At 35.6% G+C, this 11,561-nt stretch overlaps 1 protein-coding gene across 1 annotated transcript in view; it reads left to right on the top strand.

Annotated features, from left to right (window-relative positions):
* Nucleotides 1-5,019: 5,019 nt before the first annotated feature.
* Nucleotides 5,020-11,561, top strand: part of LOC136037176 (zinc finger protein ZIC 4-like) — a 52,801-nt gene continuing 46,259 nt past the window's right edge. The window contains exon 1 of the mRNA XM_065719723.1: nucleotides 5,020-5,935. Coding sequence (XP_065575795.1) covers nucleotides 5,053-5,935 — 883 coding nt within the window. The 5' untranslated portion in view covers nucleotides 5,020-5,052. The remainder of the gene's footprint in view (nucleotides 5,936-11,561) is intronic.

Raw genomic sequence — 11,561 nt, 5'->3', positions numbered from 1 at the left:
ACCACCCCAAGAAACTGCATAAAAAGACATCAAAACCCCCCACCCTTCAAAATCTATTAGTTAAATAAAACGTTTTCAATTTATTTTTAAATACGTATAAAGTGACAGACTCCCTGATGCTAGCCGGCAGATTATTCCAAACAGAAGGCCCCAGATTATGAGCCACATATGATGCTCTGACTATTTTTCTTTTTTTATGTCTTAAAAGTTGTGAATTTCTGGTATCACAATTATGGTGCTCCTGATTCATGAAAAAAAATCATGAAAATACTGAACATACTTAATCATTGTCACCACTGTAGCTTCCAATATTCTAATCTTTATTCGCAGATTTATCTTCTTATTCTTTCAAACTCCATTCAACTGTGAAAAACACCCTAGTTCTTAAACATGTTCTAATTCTACTTTAACTTCACCGCATCCACAATCTTTTCTAATAATACTATCCGTGTAAGTGAAGCTATCCAATTGATTGATCTCATCGTTACCCAACATCACCTCTTTAACTTCATTTATTCCTAGTCTAAATTCTCTGTTATTGCATCATATTATATGAGGCAATTTTCAAAATTATTTCATACCTTGAAACAAAGGCTTGTGCTAACTTGATATAGTGAAGATTTGTCAAGCATTGTGTAATAATCTATGATTTTTTTTTATATTTAAAGAAGAAGAAAGAGAAAGAAAGAAGAAGAAGAGGTAGAATTGAATAGATTAGTACATGAAGACATTATTTATCTATTCTAAAAGCAAGCAAGGTATATATAGACAATTTAAGGTGAAATAGTTTACGTACAACTAGTATATTTTAAAAGACTGTCACTACTACTAATGATAATTTCATCCACAATAGGGAAGAGCCTAATCTTAGGCTGCAAATTAAGATAGTGTTTAGGACGATAGTCTAATTGAGAAAGCTACCATATTTGGAAAAGACAAAAAGCTGTGGTATCAATGCATGAAAACGGAAAGAAAATAGGTGGGGAATGTATGGCATTTTTTAAAGTGAATTACTCAAAATAAATCAACAGAAATAAAAAAAAGAGGCATTTTTTGAAATCTAGGCAGGACGGGGATAGGAAGACCCTAGAGTAGAAAATCTCCACCTCCACCTACTGCCTCCCAATTTGTGCCATCGACAAAAAACAATGAATCAACTAGGAACCTAAAGTAGAAGCGAAACTGCTGACTAGATGTGAACTTACGGACTATTCCAAACTAAATTATGAGTGTGTTTTTTTTGTTTTTTAGATTAGTTGTAGCTTCATTTTAGTTATTCCTTTGGTTGAACAGAAAAAAAATATGGTTGAATTTTTTCGTGTCTTTGTTCCAATTTATTTTACAATTTCTGGTAGTTTTCTGGTGTTTTAAACAGTTTTAAGATCTTTATTTTTTCCTTTAATTCAGCACTGTCCTTTGATTCTTATAGTTTTCTATTCGGTTAAGGATTGTTATTCTAAAATAAGGACAATGACAATAAGGGTAGGATAAAACCACATATAAGTTAATGATTTCCTGTGGGAAAGAGATGTAATTGTGTTTAGTAAGACTTTGTAGGTCTCTCATGTATTATGTCTTTCTGGCCTGACGGTCTTAACCAAATGACCATAGAAAATTAGGGTAAGGCTCAGTCAATTACTTTTCTGTAGAAACTTAAGAGCTATTTTTGACTTAGAACGAACACAAATTAGCTTCCATAAGAAATTAATCTTAAAACAAACGGAAATTGCAATGAAGGAAGAAATTAAAAAAAAAACAGAAATTATGTCGAATTAGTTCCGAAGGGGTTAATCACCCCTTAAATATCAAGATGACTAGATTACTACTTCTGCTTTGGGTAGAACAAAATATTTGTTGAATCTTTATTCTATTCTTTAAAGTAAATCTACCGTTTAGCAAAAAATTAACAGATAATTTTTTTAATATAAATTGTCTTATGAAAAGCAGTCATTTTATTAATACGGCATGCTCCTTTCAAACGGAACTTATCTCAACAGTTTAACAATATGTCCAAAAACGTTGACTGCACTTCGTGGTAACGAACTATACTAAGGAGCGACCCGGCTCAATAGTAAACGAAACTCTAAAAAAACGGAATTTTGATACTAATAGATACATCAAAAGAATCAGGTTTTTGTGCTGATTTAAATATGTAAGTTTTATCAAATTTAATCTTACCTATCAAAGTTACGAGCCTGAGAAAATTTGCCTTATTTTAGAAAATAGGGGGATTTTTTTTCTTTTTTCCCCAGGGGTGATTAATCAAGTGGTCCTAGAATGTCGCAACAGGGCTCTTTCGAACGGAAATTAAAAGTTCTAGTAACCTTTTTAAGTGACCAAAAAATTAGAGGGCACCTAGGCACCCTCTCACGCTCATTTTTTCCCAAAGTCAACGGACCAAAATTTTGAGATAGCCATTTTGTTCAGCTTAGTCGAAATAACTAATAACTAGGTCTTTGGGGACGACTTAATTCCTCACAGTCCCTGGGGGAGGGGCTGAAAGTTACAAACTTTGATCCGTGTTTACACATAATAATGGTTACTGGGAAATGTACAGACGTTTTCAGGGGGATTTTTTTTTGTTGGGGCGAGCGCGGGGGGGGGGTTGATGGGAGGGGTTTAAGTGGGAGGATCTTTCCATGGATGAATTTGTCATGGGGGAAGAGATTTTCCATAAAGGGGGCGCAGGATATTCTAGTATTATTTAAAACAAAAAGCAATGAAAAAAAATATGAAAAAGTTTTTCAACTGAAAGTAAGGAGCAGCATTAAAACTTAAAACGAACAGAAACGTATATGAGGACCCCATCTCCTCCTAGATGCCTCGCTCTTTAGGCTTAAGTATTTTTATTGATTTCAACTATTTATTCTACGGCCTTTGTGATTCAGAGGTCATTCTTAAATAATTGGCACAAAATTTGAGCTTTAGTCTAAAGAGTGGGGTATTAACGAGAGGACAAACCCCCTCATATACGTAATAAAAATATTCAAATATAGAAGTTAGTTACGTAAGTAAATTCGTAAGTTACGTATATTTTCTACTAACAAAAATGTTCGTAAAAAGTTCTAGTTGCCTTTTTAAGTAACCAAGAGATTGCAAGGCAACTATGTCTCCTCCCCTATCCGTTTTTTCTCAAAATCGTCCGATCAAAACAAAGAGAAAGCAATTTAGCAAAAAAAAAGATTGATATGCAAATCTTCGTTTGATTATTTATATCCGGAGAGCCAAAATCAAAAAATGCGTTAATTCAAAAACGTTCAGAAACTAAATGAAAAAAAAAACAAGTATTTTTTAACTGAAAGTAAGGAGCGACATTAAAACTTAAAATGAACAGAAATTATTCCGTATATGAAAGGGGCTTTTCCCTCCTCAGCGCCCCGTTCTTTACACTAAAGTGTTTCACTGTTTTAAAAAAGCAAAGTTGAGAAAAAGAGTCAAACTTAGCGTAAAGAGCGGGGCGTCGAGGAGGAAAAGGCTCTTTTCATATACGGAGTAATTTCTGTTCGTTTTAAGTTTTAATGTCGCTCCTTACTTTTAGTTAAAAAAATAATTTTTTTCATTGAAATAATATTCGAAGCGACCTATGAAATTGCTCGATTAAAAATAAGGTCTAACTTAAAATGAACAGAACTATCTAAGGATAATTTTTCATTTAAAATTTAAATAGAGCAATAGTTCAAAAATAATGAAGAAGATTTAACGAAGTAAATTATCGTCAAAATTATGCTCTGTCAGGTTTACTTCAAGTGGCTTGATGCTGTAGTAATTTGTTAATTGAAGAAGCGATTATTCTTGTCACTGTTCTTTTCCCATATAAATGCATTAAGTTTATTCAATGCACTAAGACATTAAATGGCCAGTAGGGCCAATTAGGTAGGGGGCCTATATTTTGAAAAAACTATTTTATTAGGGTAGGATGCTGAGGAATGCCTTCTCCCCCATCCAAAATTCTCGTGAATTGAAGCTGCTGTAAATGGTTGTTAAAGCTTTGAATTAATAGCAATGTAATTAGTTTTCACTACAAACCTAATGACAGTGGCCCTCTGACAGTAGTAACGCAGTAGTCTGACAGTAGTGGCCCTCTGACAGTATTAAGGCTCCCCTCTGGGGAGCCTTAATAGGCTAGGCAAAGCTCTGTGTGTTAATTTTTGATTGTTTTTAGTTTGGCTTAGATGTTCATTAGAATTTCTGTTTGTTTCAGGATTAATTCTTCAGTCATGGTCACTTCTGTTTGTTTTAAGTATGAGAGCTTATTAGTGAAACTGGCTTAGAGAGCCAATCCGCTAAAGTTATCAAAAACTTAAATGTCAAGTTATTCTATAGGCCTACTTTTTGCAGAAAATGCTAAAAGTATGATTTGCTGGAAAAAAAGAGCAGTTGATGGACACCCCCCCCCAGCCAATGAAGCCATTATCTTTTCGCAAATGCTATTATTTATTATAACTGAGACGATAAAGCCTAGCCTATTTAACTTTTTTATCCCAGTGCTAACATCCCCCCATAAAAGCGTTTTTCAATCTCAGCTCAGGTATTGTTTTACCTGCTATTACAACAAAACTACAAATTTCAAAATAAAGATCTCTTTTTTCTCCTAGTCTAATCTCTTGAGGCTCTTTACCTCCCTTGGACTGCATCATTGCACCCTAGGTTGACAAAGTTGACACTTACAAAGCTCTTATCACCTAATCAATCTATATCATTTTCTTTCTTTGGGGATACGAATGGATTCCCTGTCTTATAAACCGCTGGGATACTTTGTAATGTTGTTTGGGCCTCTGCTGAGCCTTCCAGAACCACTTAAAGAACCGCTAGGAGGGGCTTCAACCGCTGTGACAGCGCGTGTCACCTCCCTATGTGTTTACGTCCAGCCTCCTCGGAGTTCATTCTCTATTGGCTGTTTAATCAAGAATCTTCAAGTGGAACATTTTATCTAGCCAATCAGGTAAAAGCAAGCTTTTGTGTTATTGACAGCAGGAGGACGGGAATAGAGGTGGCTAACTGAGAAACCTGCTGAGCTACTATTATTCCTTCGTAGGGCGTCCTAGTGGTAGGATGACTGCTAGTTTAAGTGCAAGCGTGATGAATCCAAGTTTTATAAAGAGGGAAAGTCCTGCATCGGCTACAGCCCTGTTCGTACCAAACCAATTTAGTGCAGTGCCTAATTTTGGATTTCACCATGTTCCTAGTGCTTGTGCAACTGAGCAAAGTAGTGAAATGCTGAACCCTTTTGTGGATAATCATCTGAGATTGAATGATCAAAGTAATTTTCAGGGATATCACCACCCGCATCATGGGCAAATCCAGCAGCACCACCTTGGGTCCTATGCCGCAAGAGATTTTCTTTTTAGGAGAGATATGGGACTTGGAATGGGTCTTGAGGCTCATCACACTCATGCAGCACAGCACCATCATATGTTTGACCCAAGCCATGCGGCTGCTGCAGCTCACCATGCCATGTTTACCGGGTTTGACCATAATACAATGCGTCTCCCCATGGAAATGTACACAAGAGATGCATCAGGCTATGCTGCACAACAGTTTCATCAAATGGGCTCAATGGCCCCTATGGCCCATCCAGCCTCTGCCGGTGCTTTTCTCCGGTACATGAGAACCCCAATAAAGCAAGAATTACACTGCCTTTGGGTTGAACCAGAACAACCAAGCCCAAAAAAGACTTGTGGTAAAACGTTTGGCTCAATGCATGAAATAGTGACTCATATAACAGTTGAGCACGTTGGTGGACCAGAATGTACAAATCACGCGTGCTTTTGGCAAGGGTGTGTGCGGAACGGCCGAGCATTTAAAGCCAAGTATAAACTTGTAAACCATATACGAGTGCATACAGGTGAAAAACCGTTCCCCTGCCCATTCCCTGGATGTGGAAAAGTGTTTGCTAGATCCGAAAACTTAAAGATACACAAAAGGACACATACAGGTAAGATTTTTGTAATTACCAGCTATGTCTATTATCTCTTGTGCGCTCGATTAACTATTACCAACAATATAGATATGTGCGTATTTCAAAGCTTACAAAGCCATATGCAAAACTAATACGAGCAAGCATAATAAATAGACACATACGAATAAATAAACACTTTCTATGTTCATGCCTTGGAACCTTTCAAAATAAAATTATTATTATATATCTAGCAGTCATTAATTTAAGGATCCCTAGTAGCAGCTCATCATTTTCGCTACTAAACAAATCTCCCCTTAGATTCGTCTAGTCATCATTCAATTATTCACCGGTAGCCTATTGTCTTTACTCAAGTAGCAAAAATCCTAATTGGAGATTTTCACACTTTTCATACTTTTGACATAGAATTAGGTGTTTAAAAATCACCAGATTTCTTTAGTCTGATCGAAAAAATGCTTATAACCTGAAAAATAAACTTATGCAGAGATCAACTGACTATAATTTACTACTATTCATTTTATTAGTGAGAATTGAATTAAAAATTCTGTGAATTTCTTCAAGTAAAAGCTTGATTATTTTTATGATTTAAAAATACTATATGAAAGCGGATTCAGGAACTTAGGAAGTGACAGCAAATATCATATTTACTTTTTGTCTTTTCGGTTTTGAAAGTGACTTTTAATTCCAAGCTCAGTCTTAAAGTTACATAATTCACTATTGACTAGAAGTTTACCAGTATGGGGAACGTATGTGAAATGGATTAGGCCTACTAGTTAGGCTTAGCTATATAATTCCGAGTAATTGTTTTTCTACATTGTGCCTATATAATTTTGGTAGTTTCATAGCCGTGCCTTATTTTAGTAAGCCAGAGGATGTACTATACATTACACAGACGCAAAATGTATTTCTAAATGACCACATCGGCAATCACTTGCGCTTTTCTTTCTCTGATGAGGGATACCACTAGATGGCTGATTCGACAGTGTATATTACGCAAATCTTTGAATTAGCCAACTGGCACTGCTGGCCTAGGAGCCCAGCTGGACATAAGGAAACTTGTTAAGAAAACAATTCTTATTCCGTAATATGCAGAATAATAATAGTTAACAGATTTGTCAGGGGTGGAGGCCTTTATCTTCACTTCTATCCTTGTTTTTGCAGTTTTTCTAAGAAATTAAGGAATTTTTTAGAAGCTATATATTTCCAGAGTATATACCCCCACCCCCCCCCCCACCCCAAAAAAATGCGCATATACATACATAGAATTTCAACCTGAATCTAAATATAACATTCGTTTGCATCACAAATGCGGTAACCAAGCGGTAGCATTTACCGTTGTTCAGGCGGTAACCATGTGCTACATCAATACCAGCAACATGATCATTTGGACCCAGATCCACTTTAGCCCATGTCGACTGCTTCCATTCAACACGCTCAAAATTTTCTTTTCTATATTGACCCCCTCACCCCCATGTTAGTCATATGGTGAATGTCTATCTGAAACGGAGATCAGCACCGCCGGTAGGGACTGAAAAGTCTAATGCCGTATTCTTTACCTTTTTACCATCTGATGATACACCGTCGGTAAATAAGTCGGAAGTTACATATGAACTTTGATCGCCTTGACGTGACTGTGAAGCATTTGAGATTACTCATCACCTTAATAATAATTTATTTACAACTTATTATATAACCAGGAGAATTTAAGCAGCAAAAAAGAATAACTTGGAAAATCAATGCACAATATAAACATCCCCTGCGATAAAACTGCAAAATAATCGATGAAGAGATGATCGTTACAACGTTAATATATTTCTATGGCGAAAATAGCTTTGCACGCGAAATGGATGGCTACTTACCCGTCCTCCCTCAGACAATTTTGGGACTTCCTGCAAAATATCTTATAGTTCCCATAGGAATAACTGTATTGAACAGTCAATAAGCCATGTACAAAAACTTCACGACAAAGCGATAGTAAGGTTAAACATTTTGATATGGTACTTACGCCGAATTATAAAATTGCCGACGGTGAGTATATACTTCGGCAACGTTGAAGTTATGATAAAAAATACGGCTTATATAATGGTCCGTCTGTTTTTACAGTTTTTAAATATGTATCCCCGCCAAAATAGTATTATCTTAGGCACATTGGCATATAGTTAATGGTGTTTGATTTATAAATAGGCCTATACATATATATTAGAAAACTTCCTTATATTTGAAAAGCCTTTTGGACTTCAATAGCCTTTTAGTTTTCGTATAGGCTACAGTCAAGGCCTTATTCAGGAGGGAAGGGGTATACGGTGTTTAACCCCCTCACCCCCGGAATCTTAGTTCGCTTCCTAAAAATAACAAAAAATCATTTAACTACTTTTTGGTGCATTTTGTAAATTCTTTTTTTCGTAAAATCCCTCACGAAAAAACACACCGGATTCACTATGCAAAATCAGAACATGTTTTTAGAATTGACTTGTTTAAATATCAATAAAATCTGATTGGAATGGGACAGTTCTTCCGAAATGCCAATTGGAATAATCAGCGGAAACTCAATCTGTCTATAAGGTCAAAACGGCCCTAACCCTTTGGACCGGCCAAGTCCAAAGGCATGGGTGCGCTTTCCAAACGCGTAAAGTTTAGCTAGCATTTTAGTCGGTGAGCATATACCTTTTAGTCGCCAAATCAAAGCCCAAAAGTACCTCAAAGAAGATGTAGTGATATCAGAGTCGAATGTTGATTTCGAATAATTTACTTAATCATGATATTCTTAATTCATTAATGAATGATTTCTTAAAAATCATAATTTTTTGATAAATTAAGAAGATATTAATAAATGATTATGATAAATTATCCTGATTTTTTTTTCTTTCTTGTTTTGTTGGTTTTAATAATTTTAAAGTTCTCTATGGATCTTATCTTAAAAAATAGCTTTTGGGTGTGTCTACCAATGCCAAATTAGTATGAGTGGCATAAGCTACTAAAATGAATATATGACTTTCAGGAATTCCTGAATAAGATACAGGAGGACAAAATTGTTTTGTGTATTATTTCCGCCAGACGGGAAAAAACAGCTTTTAAATCGGACCGTTTTTGTCCGGTAATATCTCTTTGAGAAGTTTTGGCCAATGTTCATCATGTCATTGCAGAGTTTAATATTAAGAGCATAGTCCGTGTTCAAATCAACTATGATTGCGGAGGCGACACGTCCATATTTCCACCCAAATGTTACCATTTTTAGTTTAATAGTTGTAAATTTTAACCTAGGCTATGTTGTTTTTCAATTATTACACAACTCGATAAAAAAATGATCAGAGGTATTGAATGCTAGAAATTGGGTTGCTAAGCAATACATCACCTTTATATATTCTTTGAATGCTTGAATGTTTCGTTCCTGCATGTTTTTTATACAATTTTCTTCTAGTCTCTATTTTGGTAAGTTGCTATGACAATAATCGATTTTTTAATTTATTTAGTACGTTGTCTCCTTGATTAAACATCAAAGTTGGTCCTTATGAATGCCTCAAATTGAAGTGACTGTTCCAATTGTCTTTTTGGGATCAATGGATTGTCGTTCTTTAATTCAACTTTATATTATCTAAATCATGTGGTTTATTCCTTCCTCTATACTTAATGAAGATTATTTTATCTTCATTCAAATATACCTGTCTATTTGCTTTTACTCAGAAAACTCGTCCTTAAAAGTTGTGTTTAGTTCAATCAAATTGTATTAACGCATTGATAAATCTAGTCTGGAAATTACTATATATATTTCTTGCAGTAACCCTACAATTTCCCTTGTAAATGGAAAGGTTGATTGCAGATTCTTAATGAAAATTCAATGTAGGACTAGGATGTATTTTTTTATTTTAACAAGTTGACGGGCTATTACTTGCCCGGTACTTAACCATTATTCAGAACACACCCGAGTTGATTCAATTTACAGGTACATGGGTTGAAACAACTGAGACACATTGAAAGATAGATGGGATATATAATGTGGACTATATATTTTCATATTAGGGTTAGGGGGTTAACTATAGCGGTGCTGAATGCAAATTGTAACCTAACCAAAATACTAAGTTTCTTAGAATAAAAAAGACGAAACCCATGTTTGAGGGCATATGTAAAATAATGGCAATTTTTTATTCAACCTCCACTCACTCTCCCTCCACTCGCTCGACTAGGTTTTGTCTATTCCTATCCTTTAGCCATTTTTACTTTTATTTGTATGTTTATTCCTTAACAACTTTCTACTCATGCCTTGCTTTGCCTTATAACTGTGAAACAGAAATAATATTTAGGGCTGTTTAGTTAGAAGAATGCTGTACATCACCTAGAGATCATCATGAAAACCGTACAAATTTGAATTTCGTGTAAATAAATACCAGCCTTCGCCTTCTTTCATACCTTGTAAGAAAAAATGTTTTAAAATTAGTACTGACAGCCGTAACAATCTGCTGAACAGGCAGAACTTAAAATGTAAAAGGCGTTTGACACAATTCCTGAAGAATGGAAATGTTCAGCTTTTGTTCAGTTTTGTATATATTTAACACCTCTTCTCTGTTATTTGATTTCCTAAACGGTTTGAGAAATATATATTTAAGAGACATCTTTTGTACGAGAGCAAATGACATTCAAAATCAATGGTAAAAAAATAATTGTCAAGCAAAATTTCATTGTTCCGCGCCTAGGGGTTGGAAGTTCCATATATAAAATTTCAGAAAATTTGGATAGCCTACACGTCAAGACCTAAACCCTACTTGACTTTGAGTCAAGTAAGTTCATGCTTAAAGGGCAGGGTTGCCACTCCAACAAAATAAATGGTACTAATCAGAACCACCAAAAAGTACTACTTTAGAAAAAAAGTACTACTTTCCAAAAAATTTTGCGCGTGTTGCGCTTCGCGCAACACGCGCATATTCGACCCGATATTTATCTCTTTGGTTTACCTCATAGCAAGATGATTTTTTTTGTGTCTGTGTTCGAGACCGGTTTATCTTGTCCACCTACAAACAGTCTTGGAAAGTATTTGCTTGGAAATGATAAGCTATTCAGCTAATAAGATTAAGATTTATTAATTGCTAAGCAGCCCGAGGGCCATGGCAACAAAAAATAAAAAGAAATGCATCACACGAAAATGCACATAAAAAAAACAAAAACAAAAAAAAAATTGCGCCAGTCGCATACTTGAATAAGGCGAGCCTAACATAAGGAGGGTTTTCGCGAGTTAGAAAGCAAAGTCGGAATCACTTTCCAGTGGTTTTTGCGCTGCTTCGAAAAGTTGCCGAGCTTTCCACATCGGTTTTCGCGCGTTGGAAACCGAAGCAGCTTTCCGGGAAAGTGATTCCACGAGGTTAGTGGAAAGCTCCGCGGAAAGTTGAATTTTCGGCGGGAATTTCAAATTTGTTGAAAGAAAACAGTGCAAGTATCACTAATAAATAAAGAAAAATGGCAAGCGGCATTGGGGTGACTTCGGTGGTATGTATGAGAATCAAAGAACCGTTAAGTAAACCATATTTATTCGAAATAGTTTGTAATTCAATATTTTCTCGGGGATATCAGCTTTCCATGTGTTTTCGCGATCAGTCCAGCGGGAAAGTGGAAAGTGATTCAAGGAATCGCTTTCCCACAGTTTTCGCGATGCGCT

This window comes from Artemia franciscana, chromosome 16, assembly GCF_032884065.1.
Source record: "Artemia franciscana chromosome 16, ASM3288406v1, whole genome shotgun sequence".
In the NCBI taxonomy this organism is placed as follows: domain Eukaryota; kingdom Metazoa; phylum Arthropoda; class Branchiopoda; order Anostraca; family Artemiidae; genus Artemia; species Artemia franciscana.
Note: the sequence above shows the minus strand (reverse complement) of the source record. Positions and strands in the feature narration are given on the sequence as shown.